Below are 27972 nucleotides of genomic sequence, written 5' to 3' on the forward strand. Positions count from 1 at the left end.
AACTAACTAGAGAATCCAAGTAAGATTGCCCAGCATTATTGTGTACTCATCTGAAGTTTGTGTTCATTTAAAAAAAAGTCAGTGTGATGTTCTCCAGTAGTGTTCAGCTGCAAACATACAGGCATAGCGAAGGCGAAGAGGTGGGTCCAACCACCTCCAGTGTAATGGAGGAAGTTTAAGGTATCACAAAGAAATAATAATTATGAACTCTAAAATCTAAATAGGATAAGAAGGAAAATAAAAATTGGAGACAGGAAATGGTAGTTGGAGTGAGAGGAAAGTGGAGGGGTCAATAGACTGGAGGGCATGGGGAAATTTTTAAAAATGTTGGCACTGGGAGTGGTAGGAAGCGGTTGTCAGAGCCAGACGTTTGAAATCAAAATAGGTGATATAGTTTCTATTCATGGCCACATCTAAGTGTGATAAATAAGGGGAAGAAAAAAAAATTTCCAGAGTTGGACATGTCTAGGAACTGAGAGAGTTATCAAGAATGACAACAGCAGTAAGATGATAAGGAGTTATGGTCTCGTTTGTATAACTTGAGAAAGTTAATAGACAGAATCTGAACCCCAAAAGATCTGGTCAATCAATTGCATTAACAGAGAATGACAGACATTGGGTTTAATATCAACCCAAGTTAGAAAACAAGTAGAGGGTTTCAGTTGACTCTTTGAGTTCAACAGAAACTAAAAGTAAATTCCAGAACAGAACTGTTCTTAGTATCAGACAAACCTCCTCTGAAGCACAATGCTCAATCCAGGCACCTTTACGAGGGGCTGGGTCTGGACACCCTATCATATGAGGAACAGTGTAAAGAACTAATTATACTGGGTAAGAAAAGGCAGGGAAAATAGGGCAAATGAGAACTACAGTTAAATCGGTAACAGGCTGTCATGCAGAAAAGAAGTTAATTACAAAACTAGAATCAAAAAGGAGAATGTTGTGGAAGCTCTCTATAGAAGAAGCACTGCAGCAAAGACCTCTATAGGGTTTAGAGCAGCTCAAATGTGCTGTCTTTTGAAGCTTTCATTTCCCAGTCCTGACAGTATTCAGACAGAAGTTGGAGAAGCATTAGTTAAGCATATTATAGGAGAAAAGGCCTTCATGGATGCCAAATTGTACTGCTGACTCAAGACATGTCTAATGCCCAGCTCTAAGATTTGGTGAATCTCATGTTTATTTGTTCCCTGAGCAAAGGTCCATGTCTTATATTTCTCTTATACCCCCCACAGAGCTTTACACACAGTAATTATTCAGTACATTTTTGTTGTTTAATCATCCAGCATGACAAGGTCATGGTACAAGAAGCATTATGTAGCAGAAAAGCATGAGTAAGGTTGGGATTTATATCTGGCACAGCAATTTGCATGACCTTGGGTAAGTTACAGAACTTCTCTGAGCCAAAAATAGTTTCCTCAAATATGAAAAAGGACCTTTGCTATTTATCTTGCAGAAATGTGGTAAAGATTAAACAAAGTAAATCATAAGTCAGGTGGTAGAGGGATGGAAAGAAGACTCCTTCAGTTTATTAACTAGCTGTTTAATCATTAGACATTACTTCTGACTTTTTTCTTCCTATCCCACATCACAACTACCACTGACAACTGTGCTCCAGAGTTCCACAATTTCCCAGATATACTCTGAGATAAAATAGCAAATAGTATTTTTCTATGAATGATATTGAAGAAGGAAGTTGAGAACAGGTGAGCTCTAGAAATCAGACTACTATGTGCATCTGCATCTGTGTTTTGGATGGGGACATTCAAGATAGTTAAAAGAAACTAAAAAGAAAAGAGGAAAGGACAAATCACAAAAGGAATGAGTTGAGCATAGGTATTCAGGGAAAGGCATATCTTCCCATAAAACATAAACAAAATAAAGTGTACTAAGATTGCAAAGAAAAAATTCCAGTATGCAACCCTACAATTTCAAATGGCAAGAAACAAACAAAAGATTAACTGAAGTAATGCATATAAAGTGAGTATTAAATTAGCTTATGTATATAGTGTCTGGCACTATAATTAATTAAGCAGGTGCTTAATTAATGGATGCAGTTGTTATTATGTGTTTTGGGTTTTTAAAAAGCAGTAGTGATAGTCTTGCTCTTAGCTATTGATATGCTTTCAATAGATGCTCCTCATCACATATGAGTTTGGAAGACAGTTCTAAATAAAAGTTGCCTTTAAGGATGAAAGGGAAAAAAATGACTGTGGCTTTCTTAACTACATCCCACTAAAATCTGCTTACAAACTTTACTAACATTTATGTAAAAAATGAAACTGCTTACCTTGCATTTTTCTAGTGACAATTGTGTCCAAAAACAAACAACACAACAAATAAAAAAGAAAAACAAACAAGCAAAAAACTCCAATCATGTCTAAGTCAGAGTTTAGAGCTAAAGGTCAAAGACCTCAAGTCACATAGGTCTGTCCCCCTATTTTCACAGATGAAATAAAAAAGATCTAGAAATGTTATACCACTTGCATAATATCACTTGTTCTTCATGCTTCCAGCCTGACTGAGCTTCACTCACTTCTTCCCTTTTTTTTTTAGGCAGTTGGCCCATATATATAGAGATCAAACCCCAGACCTTGGTGTTATCAGCACCACGCTCTAACCAACTGAGTTAACTGGCCAGCCCTCACTCACTTCTTAATTGCGCTACATTTTATGATTGATGTCTGAATGTCTGCATAAACAATGAGGAACAGTTATATTGAAAACCACAGTTTTTTAGGGACTGGCTCAGTTGGTTAAATTGCAGTGTTTTAACAGCAAGGGCAAGGGTTCAGATCCCCATACTGGCCAGCAGCCAAAAAAGAAAAGAAAATCAGTTTTTTTAGGAACAGCAACTGACATATTTAAATGTGTGTAGAGGGCTGGCTGGCTAGTTTAGTTGGTTAGAGAGTGGTGCTAATAACACCAAGCTCCAGGATTTGATCCCTATATGGGCCAGCTGCCAAAAACAAAACAAAAAAATACGTGAAGGTTTTGCTTTAAGAACAAATGAGCAAATACATAGCTTTAATAAGAGCCACATAATAAATTTTTGTTGCTGTGTTTGTTGAGTAATTTACTTGGGAGCTGCTCAGAGACTCCAATACTCCATTTTCTACTGGGACTGGGCAACATAATTTCTCAGACTGAGGTACAGCAATCAAAGTTTCTTTATTTTTCACGTAACCTTGCCTCATTTCTTCCTTAAATGAGGTGTGTAGAAAAGCATACATTAAATCAGAGGACTTGGTGCTGATAACGTATTTAGGAAAAGAAAGGAGCATGGAAAGAGCCTGTTTAGGATTCTTTAAATTGTTGCTGTAGCTACAGACAAAGTTAGCCAACAGTAGATAAACTGACAGATGGCTTTTAAAAAATCCCTATAGTTAATCTTTTATTTGGGAATAGTACAAAACTATCTACACTCTTCTCTATTACCCCAATGCTATCAAGTTCACAGACACAAACACATGCTTGCTTGAGGAAAGGACACTGAATCTATTCCCTAATGAGTGACCTAAACGCATAAGAAATAGGACCTCACCTTACTCCTCAATTTCAGACCAATAGGAACTCTTTCAATTTTTGGTGTACACGAGGGTACTTTGAAAAGTTTGTGGAAAGATTTATGTTATCTTTTAATTCTATTTTTCCACGAACTTTTTTAAGTACCCTCATATTTGGGAGATTAGATCATTAACATTGTTGGGCACTAAAACCTCTTTGAGTGTGTATGCTGATTGACATGCAAATACAAGAAAAAAATGTCAGAGGAAAAAGTTTGTGGTTTAATATGACTGAACTAACATGTTTCTTTTATAACTTCTCTGACTGTTTTACTACCAGTATTTATGGAAGAGGAGAAATGTGCTACCAATTTAAATGGCATAGGTGACATTATTTTTAAAATTCTTCAGAAACTACCACAAATATAAAAATTATTAATAATGATGGAGTATTTAAGAAAAATCTTTTGAGACCTTTTCAATTTCAGGCAAGACAACAAGGAAAAGACATAATAGGGCATATATAACTTAAGATATTTAACCTTATAAATTTCTTATTTTTAGAATTTGTTTCATTAGATAATTCATGTTTTGTAGTCTATATGAAAACTGGATCAAGTACTTCTGGCAACCATAATTATTTGAAGATGTATACCCTAAAATACAAGTAAGATTAGCTATTGGGAATAAATATTTGCATATACATGTACACCCCAGGGGCTCACAGAACAAGAAAGGATGCAGCAACAGATCACAAAGGGGCAAAAGCTTGGTACTAAGTTCAAACTTCATATATCTTGAGAAGGTGATTCTTTTAATTCTGTGACTCAAAATAAAGATACCTACAATATTGAAAACACAGAGTTCTTAGGAGAAAGACCAAAGAGAACACCAATAGAATAATAAGATCTAGTGCATGAGAAAAAAAGAATTAGATAAAAACTTACAATGTTCTTTTGGACTGGTCTGTCGATGGTATCACCTTTGTATTGTTCTTTTCTAACAATAGGTTTCATATAGACTGTATTGTTCTTTTCTAGCAATAGTTTTACTGACAACTGTATCTGAGTTAAATGCATATTTCCTGAATAGCATCAATTAGATTAATGTAGAAGAAAATAGGCTTTTCTCTGTTTTTAAACACAAATGCTTTGATTTCAGATACAATGCATGTACCACTAGACAGTTATAATTGTAGTGCCAGGTACTAGTGTGTGTATCTGAGTTAAATGCATATTTCCTGAATAGTAACAATTAGATTAATGTAGAAGAAAATAAGTTTTTTTCTGTTTTTAAACACAAATGCTTTGATTTCAGATGCAATGCATATACAATTATAACTAGACAGTTATAATTGTAGTGCCAGGTAGTAGTGTGGGAAGTATCCAAATCACAGTAAAAAATGCTTGTAAACTGATCATTTAAAATGATCTCAAAGAACATTTTTAAAAGGATAATCTTTTTTAAAAAGAGTGAAGAATGTATTATAAACAGTTTGGTCATCACCTACATAGAGACTGGCTTGTTCTCAATAGTAAGAGGCCATCACCTTTTATCTGTTCCTCCTTTCCCTTCCTTTCAGTACTATTAGGAAACTATTCACAAGTGCACCCTTGGACAATGCTGAGCAGTAATTATGACTTGCTGACAAAGAGATATGAACAATTACTGAGCCCATTTTGAAATCCTACACTAATAAAGTCATTAGATGCTGCCCTTGCCATGATCCTTCTAAAAGCTTCTGAAGTTACAAGAACACACGGCATTGTCTGCAGGGACAATTGCTGCTGGCAGAACACAAACCTTGAGTTAAACCATGCTGCAAATTGATCTTGACATTCTGTTAAGACCGCCACTAAAAATCAAAAGCAGAGGAGAAAAGGAGAAAATGAGTGGGTAGGATGTAATCATGGAACAGGAGGGGTTCCTCCTCACCTTCTCTCCTCCCTCTTCACAAAACAAACCAAGGAGAAAACGACAAACTCTCCTGGTGTTTTGGAACCTTTATTTTAAAGCATTAATTAAGCCCTTGACCTGGGATGTTTAGGATGGCAATACACTTCCTTTAAAAGTACTTGAAGGAAAATGTTGCACAAAGGGAATATAGAACTTCGGGGAAAATTATATGGAAATCTGGCCTGAAGGATTTCTGGAAGTCTTAGTACTCTAACCAGAACATGTTCATCTGTTTTATCAGCTACCTCTACAGAATCCACATTTGCTCCTAGGGTAGCAGCTGGAAATTAACACTCCTTGTTAAGCTTTCCATGCAGACCCCACACCTGGGCTATATTTGCTGGGTCAAATGGAAGGGTAGGGTTAGAGTAACATGGTCAGCTAGGCTTCAACCAGGCATGAACTACCGAGTAGTTTAGAATTAAGGGTAAGCCACTGTGAATATGGCTAATTACTGAGATGGAAAGTGCAGGTGAAGACAGCCTACTTACTGATAATAAATGCTTTAAGTCAATTAACTCTTGCCAAAGATTAAGTAATGTGGAAAACTATCTCTTGAATATCAAGGCTAACAAGTACCTGTCAGCACAGCAGCGGAAGTTTGCAGTGACCTGAAATCCTGCACCCAAGGGCAGGCAGTAAGTTCAAAAGCTAATATCAATAGGCAACAGAATTTTGTCTGTGAACATTGGTACTAACTTTGTATTCAAAATTTAATAAAGTGTAATGTATATGTTACATGCAACCTGTGTAACCCAGGCGCTATCAGTTCCTAGGAATTGTTTGTAGCTAGTCTGTATCCTGCTTAGAAATAGTATGCAATGCCTGATTTAACACTTTAGTATGTACACTGATGTATGAAACATTTTCACCTCAGGAACCTACATATAAGAAACTCATTTTCCAGCATTCATAGCTGGCTGATTACCCAGTTAGCACTCCCCTGGTCAAATTCAATGTTTGATTTTAAGCATCCTAGAGTTAGATAATCTAAACCAGCACCTATATTTGCCTTGTAGGCTCTTCTGGTCAGAATAAGAGATACCCACTAACACACTTATTACTGGTTATTACTGGTGCTTTACTGTGCCACATATATAATGTGGCTTTCCTTGATGAAGCAAGAACCCACAGCTTAGCATGGAAGGCACTCGTGTGTAAATGTTCCCATGCTCCCAGTAGGTGTCCAAATAGCTTTAGTAGAGAGAAGTAAATTAATACTTACTGTACTGGTGCTTCATATGGTACTATTTATGGTTAATTCTGATGGTGCCCAGATAGAACATACCTCACTGCCTGGCATGTCTCACCATGTAGCCAGTCAAGCACTCTCATCTTGTGGACATGTTTACTTTAATCAACGCCATCACCACTGTATAAGGCTCAGTACCATCCGAGAATGGCCAAATTTGGGAGGCCAATTGCTTCTGGGGTATCACAGAGACTTGGTGAAGTCTGAGGAAGAAACTTTGGAACCACTGGATGAACTCATCTGCATAGGAATTCAAGTCCCTTTCTAGATAACCGGGGGGTACCTGGGGCACATGAGCATGGGCCACAATATTCTGGAGCCCTATAGGGCTAGTAGAAGATAAGGTACCCAGTCTGGACATTTTTAGTTTATTCTGCAAGGAGAATGAAGGCTTTAGCTTTATTAATCCTATTAGTGGCTACAGGGGAAGATCACACAATTAGAGGGATGCAGCAGCATTTCTAATACTCTTGCCATTACATAAGGTGGTACTCTCTTATCCATTATTTTTCAATAAACCTATTAGAAATTATTTGTTTATTATTAATATAGCAGTTATTTTTAAAAGGCACTGCGTAAAGCAATGGGATTATAGGCATAGCTCCCCTTATGGAGCTGACAACCTAGCAGGGAGATAAATAATAACCATACAGTGTAACGAGTGCTATTAACAGAAGTTAATATAGAGATATTTGGGGAGTATATAGAATGTGCATTTTAACCCAGATTGAGGCAAGGGAAGGATGAGAACAGGCAAGGCTTTCTGGAGCTGATATCTATCCTGAATTTGAAGAAATTATTCTTTTATAGCTAAGCACTCATTCACGGAGCCAAAAGAATATCTGATCTCTGCTGGTATGAATCATTAATAAAACTATTTCTTTAGATTTAAATGATTTGAGGTTTTAAATACCAATATCTTTTTGTAAAGAATAGCAAAATCTTATAGCAACCCAAAAGACTAGTGATGCTACTAATATAAAAATCTCTGAATAGAAAGATCAAATTCTAATTTCTTTTTTCTGTGTCATCTCTTTCATGTTCTTCTCTGACCTACTCAGGTACAGCAACTCACCATGAAGTTCACCTAATCTCCTAAAGTACCTTGTACCTACCTCATGTTATATATTAGCTCTATGTCTGCCTTGCCTACTAGATTATGAGTGTTTTGAGGGTTAGAATTGTGTCTTGTTCTACTTTTCATCCTCAGTGCATAGCACCATTCCTGGTTCATATTATATATTCAGTAACTGTTTACACAATGAATAAACATGAAGGATTATATACCATTTTTAAGATATTTTTTAGTCACTTCCAGAAGTGATTTGTAGGATCTCCTTGTTTACTATTACTATCTGTTTTTATCTCTTTCATGTACAGGCATATCCTACTATTTCTATCAGGATCACTGGTGAAATGGATATTTAAGAAATTATACTCTCTACCACTCTTAAGACTACCAAGGGCTTTCTGCCTACTGCTTTAAGAATGGCCCTGAAATCCAACCAGACATGGCGACCAGTAAGACTATACAGAATTTTCCAAGAAAGAAACCCACACTTAGACATACAATACTGAAATTATAAGCAACATTTTTAGATGGATTTGAATGCATACATTTATTTGATAAATGCTTATTGAGTTTCATTCTTAGAATTTTTTTAAGTGCCTTCTTTAATGAGACAAATAAAATGAATAAATCCTACCAGGAGATCATAACTCAGTAGAGGGGAAGACAGGCACTTATCATTACGGCTGAAGTTTTATGTCTCAGTTCATATTTGGAATGTTCCAAGATCAATGTAGAAATTATTCCAATGCATTTTATACAGATATGGGTTGGTCAGTCTAAGTATTCAACTTAGAAAGTTTTTAGAAGTAAAAAATCCAAATCATTGGTATCACAGAGGTTATGACATTCTATAGAAATCTGTTTCTTTTTTTATTCTAGTTTGTTACAGAAATCAGGAAATTTAATTAATAGCAAGTGACATATACATTCGGGTAACTTTACCAAAGCATTCATTTATCTTCTACAAACACAAGAGATTCACAATAAATTGTGATTGGAATTCTACAGGCTTAATCAGAGTATTCATTAAGCAAAAGTATATTTGCTTGGCAAGTCCTTTCCCATCTTGGACATCAGTGTCCCCAGCTATAAAATCAGGTAGTAGTCCTAGAAAACCACTAAGGAAGTATCCAGGCTAAATAGCTGACAGGCCTAGAGTTCTCTAAATTTATGTGACTAGCCTAAACTAGGATAGCCAGATATGGCATCAGACAAGCTATCCACCAGGAATTTACTTCCCAACTGTTACATGTATCATGAAGAAATCACAGTTGAAAGGAAACCCACAGCAACAATCTTACTTGTGATGCCTAGAAATCTTTTCTGTATTTCCATATATTAATATGACCCATTTCAGTTGTGCAAATGATGGCATAACAACTTTTGATATGTAGCCAACAGATCAATAAATAATAGTGCAAGCAGTCTTCTATTAAGTTGAGAGTGAAAGTTTGAGGTGTTACTCAAAGTTAAAAGGATCAAATGGATGATGCAATCAAATTTCATGATAGATACCTTTGGATAAAGGTAGTGTAATAATCCAAGAAAGAGCATACAGCAGTAAACCCAATTAGACAATATTATTTAGACAAATCTATGCTAGGTGGTAAGAAAATAGTGGTAAAGCTAAACACTTTCTTTGGGCAATAAATCAGTCCAATTAATTAATTCTCTTACAAGTTGATATATCAAAGGAAATCCATTTTTACTCTTTCGGGAATATGCCATTCCAGTGAATTTTCATCTTGTGTTTGGTATTTTCCCATTTGCCTTAGTAGTAATAATGATGAAACTATACATCAAAATTATCTATGTAATTTCATGTTACTTTAATATAGAAAAATGTAATACCGTAACTTAAAAGTTTTTAATTTGTAATATAGACAGAATTAGATTTTGAATAAGGATGCCAAGTATCCTAAATTTCAGAAATCATTCCATTCTCTTTCTCCCCATTGCCCAGTTTGTGGTTCTTATAATGCTTACTAAATTGAATTCCTAGATGTTTCTATTTTCAGTCTTTAATGTCACATCTTTTAAATTTCATGTTAGTAACTTAATAATGGGATACTACATTTTAAAAAATGTAGATTGAAATATCCTATCATTCTTCATAGTTGGTCCTGCAATTCATTGAGAAATAGCTCTAAAGCCTTAAACAAGGCCTTTATTTGCTGTTTTTAAAAAGTGTCATAAGGAGTTAATAGGACACAGCTGTACTGGCTCTTTCTAATAAGCAGCTTCTGTCGCTTTGGTCACCACAGGTGTCTCTGTAACCTGCAAACTCTTATTACTAGTGTATCAAAGTTGTGCTACTTAACAGACTTCTTTAGTAAAACATAACAAAGCAATTACATGGCTGTTGATTGCCAGTCATAAAAAAAACCCTCAAACACTGTTTTTCAAAAGAAACTACACTGCAATTTTTTGTCATTGTAAAATAAAAGGAACTAAGGAATTAAATGGAGGATAGAACAAAATAACAGCAGGTAGCCTGCTGAACTTAGCCACTACAGATGGTTTAGAAATAGTGTTTCCTTCTCCATCAAGTTGTGGATAAAAGAAAAGGAGGAGATTCCTTACTGCCAGTGAATGGCAAAAGATTTAGCCAAATCTCCAGTCTATGTATTTTGCCTCATGAAAGACCTTCGATGCTGCATTTTTATCTGTTTTTGGCACTGCTTTTCATCACCTATCACTGAATGTGAATAATAACCTGATTTAATTTAAACAAATACAGGTGCTAAAGGGCCTTTATTTATGTATAACAGGGAACATTTCCAAGGCAGAACGAAGTCATCCTATGAAATTCCCTAACCATTTGCTTAAAGAAATGAAGTATTAGATGAAGAAATTGCTTCAACATTCTTTTGCCTCACATTTAAAGAATCATCTTTCTGTTCAGATTCAGATTACATAAAACAAAGTCTGAATAATGACCAAAAATTCAGTAAGCCATAAAATAATAAAAAGACAATCAGATGATTTCTAATTGTTCTATAATCACTTAAAATTAGGTAACTATAATAGGCTTGCCTTGAAATGAATTAGTTTAATCTCCCTGTTCATAAGCCAGCAGCCTGTGATTATGATTTTGTTAACACACCCAAAGTAGCATCATGGGATGTTAGGACCACATGTGTAATTAAACACGATGAAATATAGTTCAGATGGGAAACTCAAAGAGGCAAAATATGAAGAATTACCCATCACTTAAATATATTATGATTAACAAACTAAGCAAACTTATCCTGACAGCCAAGAAAGAAATTTTTTTACCTATTGAAAATATGGATTCATTGCTGGCTGTGTGCAAAAGAATGTGTGCAATAAAGCAATTACATCAATTACCATATGCTAGATTTAAGCTATTACCAACTCCACTCGACAGGTCCAGAACGTTCTGTCTTCTAACTTTAATAATAAATCATTAAAAAATAAACTTAATATATGGATTATATATTAGACTTGCTTTGCCTTTTCTGAACATCACTAAAAAACAATGATTTTCTCTATATGCTCAACAACATATTAGGATGTACTAACTAACTCTGTCTTATTGCAAAAAAGATGAGAAAAATGTATCTTTGTTTTTGGGTCATTCTTGAATCTAAGAAGAGTCCTTTATAAATGAAGGTACACCTTCACAATTATAAATAACTGCATGTATTAGCTACCAATAACTTTCATCTAATGAAATGCAATGGTAGAAAATTTAATGCTAATGATGAAAATGATTATGATGATGAGAAACCAAACACAATGATGACTTTTTTTTAAAGAGAAGCCCAACTTATAACTTGCGAACAACAGTATTACCTTGCTCTGTTGGTGTCCTTTGTCAAATCCCAAGCCCAGGTTATAAAATTTTGACTCAGATAAGAAACAATGGATTCAGCACAAAGCATTTGTGAGCAGAACACGTTGGTTAGTACACTTTCATCGTGGTGGAGGTAGATAGCAAGAAGCTTTCTCTGAAAAGAGGAGAAAAGACTGATCAATTAAAATATCCACCAAAGCAGAGAGGTATAATCAGTCTATATGAACAGCAAAGACAAAGATTAAATTCTTTTCCCTAAAAGAGTACCTTACATTTGGAGTTCCTAAAGCATCTATTCATATGAGTAAATTGTGCCTCCTCACACTCTAAAGAGGCTAGGATGATTGTATCTAGTTTTACAGACTGCTGTTACAGATTTCTGTTAACGTGTGCAAGCGTATTTCAAACAGAAATTACAACAGAATTGCATTTTCCTTAAATAAAATGTATTTACCATTCTTTACATCTAAGACACACACTTATATGTAAAGAGAAATATTAACCTTGAACTACTAAACTATACAGAGAAAAAATACTTATTCAGATTGAATGGCAAAATCCCTCTTACATAATTTTTATGTTTTTAATCTGAACACTGAATAGTCTCATTTACATTCTGAAAGGAAAAGGCCTCAAATGAAGTTTTGTTTTAGTTCCACAGGTAATTTCAAAGTCCTTAATGTATTTCCATATTAAAGTCTTTAAAAGCATGTAACATCCAATTGCCACTTGAAAAGATGATAGAAAAATATTCAGTTCACATGAATTCTTTCTAGTTTACATTTCAGAAAATGTCCATTGTGTTTATTCATATGGAAAATTATTCTTTCTCTTTTGCCATCACAAAACTTGCCTTCAGAAAAATGACATTTGCTCTCTTTAAAGTGTCCTCTGTCATACTTGGATATTCAATAAATAACCGAAACTAAAAACTGAAATTGAACAACATAATTTGCAACATATCAGCTTCAAGAACAGTGAAAGAGCCAAAACTGCTGTCGACTAACTTTTTGGTGATACCTTGTAGAAGATCTGAGTTTAAGAATAACCACAATTACCAGGAAAAGGAAAGATAAAATTTATGATAAAAACAACATACAAACCAACCTGTGAAATTCTGCCAAAGGAAAATTTCAAGGAAGCTTAGAATCTTTCCCTTCATATTAAACAAGGATGTGATGATAGTAAATAAAAATGTATTATATGGAATTCTAAACAAAAGTATACTTACATAAAAATATAACGGTTATGCTGATGAAAGACTAATAAAGTCTGATGCTTGGAATTATCCTGATGAAGAACCCAAATTATAATAACAAAAAAGTAATCATTAAAATATTTTCTTCAAATGTCAATTTTGAACTAGCTGAGGGTAACCAGAGGTAGATAGGTAAATTAAGTTTCCAAAAGCATTTACTATGAATACGAGATTCTGTTAGTTACTTTCACAACTATTATCTACTTTAATCTCCGGAATAATCCTGCAAAATAGATACTCTTAACCTCATTAGCACATGAGGACTGAGGTTTAGAAAGCTAACTTGTCCCAAACTCCACAGCTAGTAAGTAAACAGCTGGATTGGAACCCAGATTGTCTGACTCCAAATCTGCTGCTCTGTCACTGATACTACAGTGGTAGCAGGGAAATCAACTGCAAGTCAAAGCTTGTGGGAGAACTCATATCATAGGAAGATGACAGACTGCTTGTAACATCAGTGCTTCTGGGCTTCAGAGACAGCATGTAATGGGAATAAGGACAGGACTCCTCGGTATAAGTAGCTCAGCTGATCCTACCCTGCTTCAATTCATTTATTCATTCATTCAACAAGCATTTGTTAAAATACTGTTTACGCCAGGCCAAGCAGGAAGCACAGGAGATAAAATGGTGAACAAGACTCAGGGTTTCCTCATCTACATTGATGTCTGCAGATAACAGTAGCAGGCTTCTAGAAAGTTTGTAATCAGATACATTGTTGGAGAGATACTTATCTGGTAAATTCCTACTCATCCTTTAAGGCTCAAAGCAAATGCCTCAGTGAAACCTTCCCTGATTCCCTCAGGCACAGTTAAGCTATCCTGGGCCTCTATCTCCTTCTGTTAGAAGTATACAGTAATTGTTTGCCAGTTTCCCCTCTAAGTCTCTCAAGGACTTAGAGGACTGGGTCTCTTTGAGTCTTCTTTGCATCTTTAAACTAGCATAGGTTCCAGCCTATTCGATGAAACAAACTTGAATGTTGATATCAACCATGGTGCCCAGGTAAAAAAAGACACCCAAATGGTAGCGGCAATGCTAAATTAGTTTTAGTAAATGAATCAGAAATCTGCTGCTTTATGGAAAGGAAAGGGAACCTGGCAGCACTAACAAATTCAGAGCTCCTCTTCTTAGGAGCTCTCTTGCTGAATAGTCAGAAGGATGTCAACCTCTAATTTGGCTTGACTGTATCTCAGCAACTACATTTAATGAGACACTGGGAACAAGAGAGCTGTCCACTTTTAAATCAGGATATTTCTAATCAAACAATGGCAATGGCTAAATCTCTAAAGTGCCTATTTCTCTCAAGAACAGTGCAATGGAACATTTAGACTTTGGGAAAGAGATTAGTGATTTATATCGCGATCTCACTGATTTAATTTAACTGCTCTTCCAAACCAAACACACATGTGTTGAAGAGGCTACTAAGAAATCCAACATGCAGAGATCCCTATAAGTGCAGCTGACAGTGTTGACTGAAACTAAACTTGGAAATCCAGGGCACTAATGCACAATATCAAGCAATAAGACAGCATCTCTTTGGCAATATTTAATTTAAAAAAGAAGAAAGAGGTAGGGGAAGATCAGGCACTGTCTGTTTTGGAGGATCAACCATTCTGCATTTCAAAGCTTTGGTCCCTGCAATATCCAGGTTACTGTGCTAGAATCTCAGCTATTATATGGCAGTTGTGAGAGGGAGGGCAAAGATGTGTTTACTCAGTGATTAGGCCCTTAGAATAAGCCCCTAGCTCCTAGAGAGACAGCTCACCACTTATTCATTTGGGCCAATTCACAAAGCCTAGGAAGATTAAACATCCATGCTGAGAAGACAAGCGAATGCAGACGGTGAAAAAGAAATAAAAATTCTTTAAAAACTCTGAGATGACTTCATTATTTTTCCACAAGGAAACTTTAGGAAAGTGTTTAGTTAGAGAAAAACCCACATTGACCTCTCTCTAAACCCTTAATCTTTCCTTTGTGGTGGCACTGCTTTGTGGTAAGCGACTGGCTTGCCTCACCCCTCTTTTCACTGGAAGCTGAGAGAAAAAAGGCTCTGGAGTAACAGTTTTCGTTCCAGGGACACAAACCCCCTGACACTGTTAAACATGAGATGCCAGGAAAACACATTTAAAAAAAAAAATTCTCACTTTAAGCTCTAAATTGGATGTGAGAAAGGAGATGATAAAAAGAGTATCAGAAGTTCTTCAGGCTAGGGGTGCTCCCATAGTAGCTTTCAAAAGGGAAATTGAATAATCTTTAAAATAATCTTTTCTCTCTGGCATAATAAGCTTTCAAAAATATTTTCTTTTCCTACTATGACAGTGAATAAGCAAAATATAAAGACTCTTAATATGCAAATGCTACTAAGTTTGGGCTCATAAATCTATGATTAAATTATAGGCACAGACAAACTCCAGACTCAGATTTCTGATTATCTTATTGGCTCAACTAAGCACAGGCCAAAACAGTGAGAACTGAGTTCAGCATATCAACGAATCTGGGAGAGTTGAAATGGTAAAGTAATCAGAAAACTGCTTTTTTAAAGAAAGGGCATTCAGAACACAGAAAAAGCATAAGAAAATGTTTTGTTTTCCATTACTATAACCAGTTTTTCCTTTGGCCCATTAATAATTTAGTTCAGTAACATTTACAGAGAGCATATGTGTTAGGCACTGAGAATATAAAGATGAAGAAAACAAAGTTCCCTTGCCCTCAGAGTTGGGGTTTGGGCAGCGGCAGGAATGTGGGGAAGCAAACATTTACTGTAGTACCAGATAACAAGTGATAATATTAAGGTATATAAAAGAATATATTTTACCTGCCCTTTCTAATTTGGCAGACAGGGTCTAAGTCTGGTAGACCACAAAGGACAGCAACTCAGCTACACTATCCTCAAGACGCCCCACTTTGTGATTTAGGTTTTGATAACAGAGTAAAGTCTCCAAGTTTTAAATAGAAAGCTCTGTTCTAAACCCAGTTCTGCCAGTTTCCAGCTGTGAGATCATGGAGGAAGATGGGTTGTTCTAAGGATTGTGGATAAAGCAGATTAAGCACCTATTTACAATACCTGGGAGATAGTAGGTGCTGAATGAAAGGTAGTTGTTAGGATGAAGGTTTCTGAACTATCTATGCAAAATAAAGGATTTTGAAAGCAATTTCAAGAGAAATGATAATTATGAAAATGTATTAGACTAAGCAGCTCCTTATTTTTCTTACTGGCAATAGTGTCTGGGATGCTTATTGTGTCCCCCCTGTCTTCAGTGCCTCACTAATCTTCACATTCAAATCCAGGAGCTAAGGTACTGAGTTGATGGTGCTTAGGAAATGCCCAGCTGACAGTAACTAATGTGACTTAGCCTTTAGCTACAGTAGCTATTGTATTTAGACACTTAGTAACACAGAACCATAGAACATTAGAGCTGGAAGAAATGAGCTATGTCTCAAAATAAGCTGTTTCCTTTTTCTGTCATCATTATCGTCACCATAACAACCAGAATCACTATTACCTTCTGTTTTTGTTTTAAGTTTGGGGATGGCTTATTGATACAACTGATACAAAAAACACCCAGTTTTCCTTTACCTTTTTAGATTTACCAACTATTAACATTTTGCCATATTTGCTTTATTATTCTTTGTGTGCTTCTTTCCCTGAATTGTTAGAAAGTTACAGACAGCATGACTCTTCCACGCTTAATACTTTAGTATCTGTCTCCTGACACCACCACATTCCCTTATATAACCATCATATCTTTATCACACTCATGACATTTGATATAATTACGATACTATCATCTAATATAGAGTCCCCATTCAAATTTCCCCCAAGTGCCCCAAAATGTCCTCTGCAGCTGTTTTACTTATTGTTTTAAGTCTAGGATCTAATTTGGGTCATTCCAGTATACTGCCCACTTCCACAATCCTGTTCTTATATATGGATGTTCACAGGTCCAATTCAGCTCAGCATTCAACTGTGACTCAAGATAAGTGCATGGTGAAAACAAAAGCAGGGCAGCATGATGCCACACTCTCTGGAATTCAAATTCCTGCTTTGCCACCTCCCAGCTGTGTGACCTTGGGAAAGTCACTTAACCTTTCTGTGCTTGGGAGCCATATAGTTCTGGAAGTCAGAAGTCCAACACTGTCTAAATGGGAGTGGTGAGGAAGTAAGGCTAGCAAATCAGTGGTTATGAATGCTGAAACAGAAGTAGTACTACAGTCTAGGCATGACCATCAGACTGGCTGCTTCTTAAAGGTAATAACTGAGCTGATTTTAAAAGTAGGATAGAGTAACTGACTTCTCTGTGACTTGAGCTGAATTTTAAATTTAAGTGATAGTGAGTAAAGAATAGTGAAAAAGAGAAAAAGCAAAGGTAAAGGCCCAATCTGCTCAAAGAACTCCAAGCTAGTTATTTTTAAAGATCGAAGAACCAAAGTGCAGGCTGTATTGTGAAAAGAATTATGAAGGGCCGGCCCCATGACTCACTCGGGAGAGTGCGGCGCTGGTAGCACCGAGGCCGTGGGTTCGGATCCTATATAGGGATGGCTGGTGCGCTCACCGGCTGAGCGTGGTGAAGACCGCACTGTGCTGAGGGTTGCGATCCCCTTACCAGTCAAAAAATAATAATAATAATTATGATACTTTGCCTTGTTTGGCTCCGGATGATTTCAGAGATCAACAGGCAGCAACCAAACTGGAGAGGTTCCAAAAGGAAACAGTCAGCTACTGAAGATGAAGAGATACCAGGATGGTGTCTTTTTCCTATCACTTCCTGAAGCAGATGTTGGGATAGCATTCTGAAATCTTGAGGACACATATATCTTTGAATCTTACATGGGGAAAACTGCCATATGGCAGTCGGAGGGTTTAAAAAAAAAAAAAAAAAAAAGCCTAAAGTAAAATCAAGCTCTCTTCATAAAATAAGCTGACAAATATTCATTGTTTATAGATCTTTATTAGTTTTTATTGCTCAGACCGTAAATACTCAGGTCATGAAATATCTTTGAGGAAGACCAACATGTGACTAAATCTTTACATATAAGGAAATTAGAAGCTCAAGTGACTGGCTTTTACAGCATACTGTAGAGAGGCAGTCATGCTCGTTGAGAAATCTGGGAGAGGGAATGTGGAGGCAAGGATGTAGGCAGTTTCAGGGCAGACCAAAGATCTTAACTCCGTAACTAAATTTTGACCAATTTAAGCAGGAAGGATTTTTCTAATCCTCTGCTATTCTCTTCTGAGACAAATAACACTATCCCTAGTCAACCACAGGCCTGTTAAACAGGCAGACCAAAACAACATGAGTGTGAATGTGAAGTGCACACTTTGACAGGCAGTGATAAACACTCCCCTCCCCCACCTTTGGTCCATTGAGAAAGACAGAAGGAACCGGCAGCCTATTTATTTACTTCCACATTCCAGCGGGTGGGGAAACCACAGCAGTAAATAATTAAAGAAAAATTAACAGCCATTTTTATTAAAAATGTGTTGATAATGGATTCTTGCTGAAAATCATAGGAATTACAATGATTTTTGGGTGCACGTGTTCAGGAGCTTTTTAATATTACTGTCAAGTATTGTTTGGTAAACAGATTTCAAAGTAGAATATTGTAAATTACAAAAACAAGCTCAGTTTAAGTATACAGTACTGTAGTAACTCTTAATCACTCACTTACAAGAGTGGCAGAGACTGTTTGTAGTCCCTAAATATTTTTCATTCCTTCCTTAGTGAGAAAATCTCTTATTTACTTATTCAGTTGGATTGATAGCTAAATGAAATAAAGACTACATTTCTCAGCCTCCCTGCTAATTAAGTGTGGCTCTGTAACTAAGTTCTAGCCAGTTTAAGCAGAAGTGCTAGTTGGAGTTCCAGTAGTCATCCTGCATCATGACATGACTCAACTGTGCCATACAGTGAAGCCACATGATAGAAGGAATCTGAGTTTCTTTCTGAATGTGTGATGTGCCATACCAGACCTGAACAGATTACCTCTGGACTTCTGGAAGGAAAGAGAGAAATTAACCTCTATTTTGTTTAAGCCATTATTAATTTTTACTTTTCTGTTACAAGCAGCCAAACCCAATCCTGTTACTGTAAGAAATCCTTAATCATATGTAAAAATGATAGTCAGTGGAACTAGATCATTAACCAATAAAATCTGAAGAGAAAACATGCATTTATGGATTAGTTCTCAGTCCAGCAGAAATATTCTCACAGCCTACCAATGGGACCTGAATCATATTTTAAGGGATTATAGTTACCACTGGCATAAAGCAAATAACCTGACTGGTCATTTAGAAAGCTCCATCCTGTACATCGGGTTAGTGAGAAGAGAGACCTATTCTCAGAAGGATAAGTAGGAACCATGATTGAATGAAGGCAAAAGAAGACATGGAGGTTGCTGCTTAGGTGAATCTAGTTTAGTCTTCATGCAATGGGACAGGCACAGCCTTCACTTCATGCAATGGGACAGGAAGAGCCTTCACTGCTTAAATGGGTCTAGCCCATTTAACCCATAGAAAATAGCCCAAGAGGATGTGAAATAATGCAAAAGTGAAGAGTGCGTCTACCTGAAATGCTATGTGTGCCAGATTATATATGTGGTCATGTGTCGCTTAATGACAGGGATACATTCTGAGAAACAGGAGGATGTTAGGAGATTTCTGAATCATTAAAGATTTTTAAATTTTTAATTAGGCAGATCTGATAATTAAGTTGGAGAACTAAAGGCAAATTCTAAATGGTGCTAACAACATACTGTTTAGTGGAAACATCTAATTATAGAACTGCATATTTGATATGATTATATTTATGTAAAATGTATCCATTTTTTGATTGAGATACATATTCATAAATTTTTTTTAAAATCATATTTAAAAATTAACATTAAATAGTGGTTATTTTTAGGTTTTGAATTACGTGGAAATGTTCATTTTTCTCCTTAAAATGCATCTGTTTTGTTTTCATTTTACAACATATTTGTATAATGTAAAAATATTTTTCTAAAAAAATTACATTGGCATCATAGGGCTCATCTCACACATGTGCAGGATGCTGTCCTAGCTGTCATACAAAATTACTCTAAAAGACATTGTCCTGCCTTTAAGGAATTTAAATTGAAAAGATAACACAGACAAGATGAGCAGACTGGGCATATTTTCCAAAGCACAAAGAAGTTTGTCTGCCTGGTTTTCTGGATGATGGGGTGCTAGAAACTCACCAACTACAGCTGTGGCCTCAGATTTGTATATAACTTATTTTTCTTAAAGGACATTGATCAATGATGGCATTTAGATTTCTTTCAACATGAGGCAGTAGAAAGAACACTACTTTAAAATGGACTGATTTTTAAAAATAAATATAATAAGTAAAACAAGCACTATTAAAGTGAAGCACTCATTTCAGTAGTGGAAAAGCTCATAAGGATTCTCAAAATTCTTTTCTGGAACTGTTCTTGTAGCTTATTCACAAACTGAATGAGAAAATCAGCTTTGTTACTTTACAAACATTTCTCAAATTTGTCCAAAACTCCTTAACAGCACCTCCTACCTTAGCCATGGTGCTAGGTGCATTTATGGATAGCATCCCATTTAATCCTCAAAACAACCATCAAAAGTAGATATTATCATCTCCTTCTTTTTTTTTTTTTTTTTTTTTTTTGTAGATTATAAACAGGCTCATTAGTTGTTTGGAGCCACAGAGCCACAAGTAGGAAATCAGGAAATGAGCACTCTTTTCCTTAACTTATGTATAATATTTGGAAAAAACACTGGGTCTGAAGTCAGATCTACAGAGCTATAAAAGGATTATTAATATCAAAGCCCAGTATTCCAAGGTGAATCTTAGAAAAGGAACAATCCTTCATATGGGAGATAATCCCTGGCCCTGGAATTTTATTGCTGTTGATTTGTAGTGACCACAAATGTCTAATCATTTTCTGAGATACATTTTGTTGTATAGAAGAGAATTCAGGGGCAGCAAGCATGGGAAGTGGGGAGGCTATAAGGAGAAAAACAATCCTTAAGAAACTCTCAGGAAATCATGGTATGGTCACTGGTAACTCTTCTGCAACCTTAAGGAAGCTAACCATTGGCTCTCACTTATGTAAAGATAAAAATATCTTTTAAATGCCAAGGAATCACAGCTCCCTCCACGCCTCAGCCCCCACTGATCTTCCTAGCCTCATGCCTTGCAATACAACTCTCTGACCTACATTTTTTTGTTCCAGTAACACCAAACTGGTTGTAGTTCCCTCATTTTAATCTTCCATTGCCTTTACTTCTGACTTTGCTTCTGCTTAGAATTCTGTTATTTGCCTAAGTATTTCTCATCTTTTAAGATTCAAATCAGAGTTACCTCCTCTAGAAATCTTCCTCCTGTGCCAGGCCCGTGGCGCACTCGGGAGAGTGCGGTGCTGGGAGCGCAGCGACGCTCCCGCCGCGGGTTCGGATCCTACACAGGAATGGCCGGTGCACTCACTGGCTGAGTGCCGGTCACGAAAAAGACAAAAAAAAAAAAAAAAGAAGAAATCTTCCTCCTGAACTTTTAAGACAGATGAGGTACCTCTCCTCTTTGCTTCTATAGTATATTATACTATATGAATCTGTTTATATTGTCTTATCTTCCTCTCTGTACTGTGAGTTTATCAAAGGCAGAAAACCTCTATATCCCAGATCCTTAATGGGCAAATGATAAATATTTATAGCCCCCAACTGAATAAGCATTCTTCATTGTTAAGGGCAAAGAAGGAGATTATAAAATTGATCAGTGTTATCAGAAGTCAATACTTTGTCATGATGAAAGAAACATAAGAACTTAGAATACCTGCTTTACTGAAGTTGGAGCTTTGCTTTGTACTGTATTGTAAATTCCTCAAGAAAAAGGCAGAAAGAACTATGAGCACTCTCATCACCAAGTGCTCTCAAATGAAATCAGTTTGAAGCAGTTTTCATTAAGATGGATTGAATGTGGCATCGTGAGAAACACTTTATCAAATGTAGTGTTTTACTTAGTGATTAACTATATACCAGTTGATGAAGCTCCCCAAATCCTTTGTAATCCCACCACTCCAATAAACATTTAATGAGTATATAAGTTCAAAAAGCCTAGCAGAGGATTTAAACCTTCAATCTTGTTTTTATTTACTCTTGGAACTCAATTTCTCACTTCAAGTGAAGAATGCTGGTGTCTGAGGCTCATCTGTTGCCCCGGTAAAATTAATGTGCCTCCAACAGTTTAAATTAAACATGTGATATTTAAGATGAAAGAAATTTAGTAAGAGCGCTACAGTATCGGTCACATTCACCTTAAAATGTTTGAACATCAGCAAATCGTTTTGTTAAAAACTGTTCATTCAGAAGTCTCAAAAAATAATATTGAACGCGATTTGTTTTAACTTTCAAATGTGAAATCTGAAAAGCAAAGAAAAGTTTGGTAATTGAATCCTGCAGTATAACAGCACTGAAAACTAAGTGTGGTGGTATAGTGTAAACTGTACTTTCCTGTGTTAGAACACATGAGCTCTTATTTGGCCTCTATTACTTACTATTGATGTGTCTCTGGGCCAGTCATGTAGCTTTTCTGAGCTTTCTCCTCTCTAAAGTGGGAATATGGATGTTATATTTTCCTATCTCACTGGTTTGTTATGGGGTTCAAATGATATATATAGATATATATATATATAAATGTAGAAAAGCCATAGAGCATCATATAAATCAAGTAGAATTACTATTACTATATTTACACAATTAAAAGGGAGAGGTACAAAATCCCATTGATGACTATAATAAATGCACCTGCTTAGATTTAATTTTGAATAATTTATCTATCATGGATTAAATTTTACTTAAGTTTAGAGAACTGTAATAAACTATGCATAAACTGTTTATCTCTAACATGGAAAAGAGAAATGTGAAAGAAAAAAGCCCTGGACACGGGGAGAAAAATAAAGATATTTCAGCTATCCAGAGAAGTTAGTGGATTTTGATACAAATCTAATATGAAGCAAAACATTCAGTTACGTGAACCAATGATTTCATCTGCTAAAACATACCTAGTCATTAATCAAAAGCAAACAATTCTTTCATTAGAAATATCTGGGAGTTAATAAACAAGAGTTTACGTTCCTTTTGGGATTATCAATCTGAATAAATTCAAATGCCAATCTACTGTACAAAATACTTAGTAAAAGTTCTTTTGTCTGTAATACACTGTATATTTAAGTATAAGTATCTGTATTTAAAGCTATAATGTGTGAGATATACATAGCATATCTTATAGAAGCTTTGAAATAGGATTTTTAAAGTATCTATGCCTATTTTGGGAGCTACAGTTTAAATTACAAAAGGCCCTCACATTTTATGGTTCCTTCAACCGCTTAGCAATCTTGTTGGGAAGCAGAGATAGATATATCCTAAATACACTCTTATCGAGAAATGAGTTGAAAAATAGATTATTTTAAAGCTATCATTAGATACCCTTACAAACATATTTATGTCCAATAATAAGTGATTGTTTAGATATAATAATATAGTCATACAATGAAAGATTCTGCAAGCATTAAAAATCCTGTTACAATAAAGTATTCAGCATTATTTACAAAGCATTCTTGCAAAAACCATTTTACGTGAATTTAACAAAGCTTTTACATCTAATATCCATTTTTCAGGAAATACAGAGAGGAATAACCCAAAAGATAACACAAGTAAACAATAACACATATTCAGAACTTGGAATGATCTACAAGTCATCTGGCTTGATTTCTTCACAAAGCAAATGTCATGAAAAAAGAGAGAGAGATGGTGCTTATTTAATAGGGATTTAAGAAATCTAATGCTCAAATGTAATGAGTGATCCTTGAGTGGGCTGTGGTTTCAAAAAAACAGCTAAACAGACATTGTGGGGACAACTGGTGAAGTCTGAATATGCACCAGTTATTAGATAAGATTAGGGAATTATTGTTAATTTTGTTACATGTGAAAATGGTATTGTGATTATGTAGGAGAATATCATTTCTGGAAAATCAGCATGATGAAATTTTTAGGGGTAAAGTATGATGTCTACTTTAAAATGATTTAGCAAAAAATAATGTATAGGGCATCCTAAATGCTTTTGTGCAGTAAGTTTTAATAACTTCAAAGCTTAACTACCAAAACTTAAAATTTTTTTTGAAACTTTAATTATTTATATTTATCTGCTTTTTGTGAATCTGAATAATAAAATTTTCCTTTATTTTCTGTTCCAGTCAACGTTTGCCATTTTCAGAGAGGAACTAAAACAAAAATTTATCATAAAAATGGATTCAATACAATCACAAACCCAAATAAGTATAAAAAAATGTAAATATCTAAATTTCAAATACTGCTCTTTTGTCAGTTTGTAGCAATTAAAGTTTTAAAGTCACTAAGGCTTAAAACTCCATTAAGATTTTGGGATGCCTGTATATGGAAGAAGCAAATAAGGCAAAATTTTCATAATTATTTAATATAGATATGGGGGATTTGGATATTTAATGTACTATTCTATGCTTTTTCTGTATTAAATTTTTTTAATAAAAAGTGAAAATACTATAAAAGAATATATACTTAAGAAAATGATCATATACTATTCAAAGGTTAAAAAAGCTGTTATAATAGGATTATAACATGACTCCATTTTATACTAAACATCCATAAAAATACTCATCTAAACATATAATAAAAAATATGGAAAGAACATTTATCATAAAGCTAATAGTAAATCTGTGTTAGAATACTTCTCTCTTTCCTTTTCAGTATTTTCCACAAACCTGTATTTATGGAAATCATAAACATATATTACCATAAACATGCATTTCTTCAAAAATAATAGCCATTTTATATACATTTAATAGTTATAAAAAGTGCTTAAAGCAGCCTTTAAAGGGCTATTCTGCTGTTCTTAATGTAAAAATAGTTTGTTTCTTAATCTGCTTCATTAAACTATCAATGATAGCTCTAAGTTTGTATTTTTTTAATTTTTTAATTTTTTTCCTCTGCAGCTGGCAGTACGGGGATGTGAAACAATGACTTTAGTGTTATAAAGCTGTGCTCTAACCAACTGAGCTAACTGGCCAACAACAATTTGATTACTAATTATCGTCTTGGAATTCAATTTTTAAAATTTGTTATAAAATATATTTTTGTCTATGTCAGAATTTAATATAAACTATAAACTAAAAATCTCAGGCATTCTTGCCCTGTGTTCTCAAAATTCCTGTCCTCTTTAATTCTAATAGCTTTCCCCTCTACTTCATCTGTACAGTATTTTTCCTCCCTTTCTATTTTCCTTCAATTCATTAAACATTTATTGTGTATCTACTATGTGCAGAGATGTAAGGGACCCACGCCCTGCCAAAAGAAAATCAAATCTCTTGAGAAAATGTACATAGAATGTACAATTATAAACAATCTGTTAAGTGCAACAATAAGAGATTAGCAGAGGGCTTCACATGAACCCTTTACTAAAGGAGAGGATATGACCAGTGTGAGAGAAGTAAAAGAGGATGTACTTTTTAATCGTGAAAAGTAAGATTGCACTTACATCTCGGGCTTTCACATAGAAGGCCTCTTGAAAAGCAGCTTCTAATGAGCCAATAAAAAATACAGGATGGCAGTCACCATATCTATAGGAAAAATTGAGTCTATTAATTAAAATATATTTCAAATTCACTTCAAAGTTTCGCAAGTCTAACCAATAACTTTTAAGTAAATGTTGCAGCTATTGTCTAGTACAGATCAAACATTAAACATTTCTTTAAAAGCTTGGAAATGAGCTCCATTAGTTTTTACACTTCTTGGCCTATACTGATACATTGGAACACTGGAATTTTAATTACACCTAGCAAATGGACTTAATAAGTGCTATGATACCAGGCCATTTATAAGGACCAATTCTTGGTTACTCACTTTCATAAAATTTTCCTAATTATATTAGCTTTAACTTTCCATTTTATTCATTTATTGTGGAATTCCAACACAGAGGGGAAAAAATGGGAAAAAACAGGGAAAAGGGGAAAAACCCTTTGCAGGGTTTCCTGCAAAGTTTCCATGTTATATTACATCGGAAAATAGCACTAAAGAGAAATATCATTTACACCAAAATCGAGGGTTAAATATCAATACTTTTTATATTTAAATGCCTCAGCAGACTCTCACATGCATATAAAACATTTCATATTAGACTCATAAGAGAAGAAATGCTAAACAATTCCAAAATAAAAATTAAAAGAAAAAAATTCACTTACATTTAAAATTCTTAATTATCTTTTTATTTAACATTACTTTAAAAGATTTTTTGTTTATCTGTCCTAGGATATGATAAAAATTAGTATTCTATATTCCAGTCCTTTGGAAATATAATCAAGATATTAAATTAGTAATCCATTTTTTGAACTTCTATAAACAAATAGAGATAAGTTGAATACATCTCAGAAATGGCATAAACAGTTATGCCATTGACATAAATGGTTATGTTGAATACATCTCATAAATGGCATAAATGATTTGCTCGTTATCTCACACTGAGCAGTATATTTCACTATCAGGACTGTAAAATTGATAAATGTACCCCTGGAATACTTTAAGGAGAAATTTTAAACAATCTATGATTAAAATTGCTCCAGAAAAATCACAGTAGCATAAAAAAGCATCAACTTTATACAGTTAATGTCCTAACCCTACCTTGAAGAAAACTCTGCTGTAAATTGTAATAAGGCATCTCCTTCATTTTCTGCGTTTTCTGGCACTAAAAAACAAACAAAAGAAAAAACAAAAAAAAAAACAAAAACAAAACAAATAGACACAAAAAACAAACCACATAACATCTAATCCCACATATAAGAAATATATTTAATCAATAAAGAGGAAATAAAATTAAATTTTAGCTTCTGTGATATATCTGAGGAGTCATTTTAACTCAGTGTACATTAGAAGATTTCATTAAACCAGAATCAAAAAGAACCTTAAAAATATTTCAAGCTCATAAATTTTGGAAAACCAACTGACACAATTCTGCTAAGCATTTAAAAAATGTGCCAGTCATCAATTAGGATCTCAATGTTTCCTTGAAATAGACATCTTGTGATTAAATCATATAAAAAGTGTCTGAAATTATTTTAAAGACCTTATTAAAGTTGGGAAATAGTCAGTTTTATGTAAATATCACATTTATTTCTGCTCACAGGAGTTCCCTAATTTTATAGAGTAAATGAGCCATTTAAGGACTTATTTTAGTGGTCATTTTGCATATAGCATTCACTGCTTGTTATTCTATAGTATACATCTCATAAGTGGAAGTGAGAGAAATGGCACACTTAGTCTACTTTTTTTCCTTCCAAAGATGGATACCGGTGAATGGGAAAGTAATATTAGTATTCTTAAAACTGTTACCTTTGATAAGACGTGAGGAAACAAGTACCAGTCACAGAAAACACAGTTGTTTGTTAATCAACTTCTAGGTTTAAAGTAGAGTCATAACTAATTATACATGTGAAACAAAAGTTACATTCTCTTGTATTTTTTTAAAATTAATTTTACTAATGTGTTGGGAATTTGGGGGCTTAATAAAATCAAAATTCAAAAGGCTTGGTTCTAATGAAGAATGCCCACTCACTATATTATATATCTCTAAACCTGAAGGTCAGTGAGAGATTAAGTTCACTGTTCTTCATAAGTTTGTGTACAAGAAGCTCCCTTGTGCAATGCTGGACCCAAAGAGCTATTAATACTCACTCATTGGAGATTTTCTCAGGGCAGATGACGCCATGCCGAATACTTCTCCATCATCCACCCCAAATTCTGTAGCATCTTCGAAGTCATCGCCATCACTATCACTAACCATATGAACATCGGTGCTTTGCTATTTAAGGAAAGTCCTGATTAGTTTCCTATCGACTTCAGCATACCAAATTCTAAGGTATATTATGTAATCACAATAGGACATTAGGGTTATGAAAGCCTTAATAAATAAGAAGTTACTCGCTAGGCTTAATATTTTTCATTTTAAGACTTACATATATTTCTAGACCTGCTATGATACCTGTAGACCAAAAGTTGGACCAGCAAGAGAAAATGAAGGATGCTTATAAACTCAGTGAAGACAA

At 34.8% G+C, this 27972-nt stretch overlaps 1 protein-coding gene across 1 annotated transcript in view; it reads right to left on the reverse strand.

The window, feature by feature from the left end:
- The window catches only part of FAF1 (Fas associated factor 1), a 516326-nt gene that overhangs the window by 127600 nt on the left and 360754 nt on the right, over positions 1-27972 (reverse strand). The window contains exons 10-13 of the mRNA XM_063105346.1: positions 27602-27728; positions 26552-26615; positions 25413-25494; positions 11603-11757 (exon numbers count right to left, since the gene is read on the reverse strand). Of these exons, the coding sequence (XP_062961416.1) occupies positions 11603-11757; positions 25413-25494; positions 26552-26615; positions 27602-27728 (428 nt within the window). The remainder of the gene's footprint in view (positions 1-11602; positions 11758-25412; positions 25495-26551; positions 26616-27601; positions 27729-27972) is intronic.

Source organism: Cynocephalus volans, chromosome 8 (assembly GCF_027409185.1).
Source record: "Cynocephalus volans isolate mCynVol1 chromosome 8, mCynVol1.pri, whole genome shotgun sequence".
NCBI classification, from domain to species: Eukaryota; Metazoa; Chordata; class Mammalia; order Dermoptera; family Cynocephalidae; genus Cynocephalus; species Cynocephalus volans.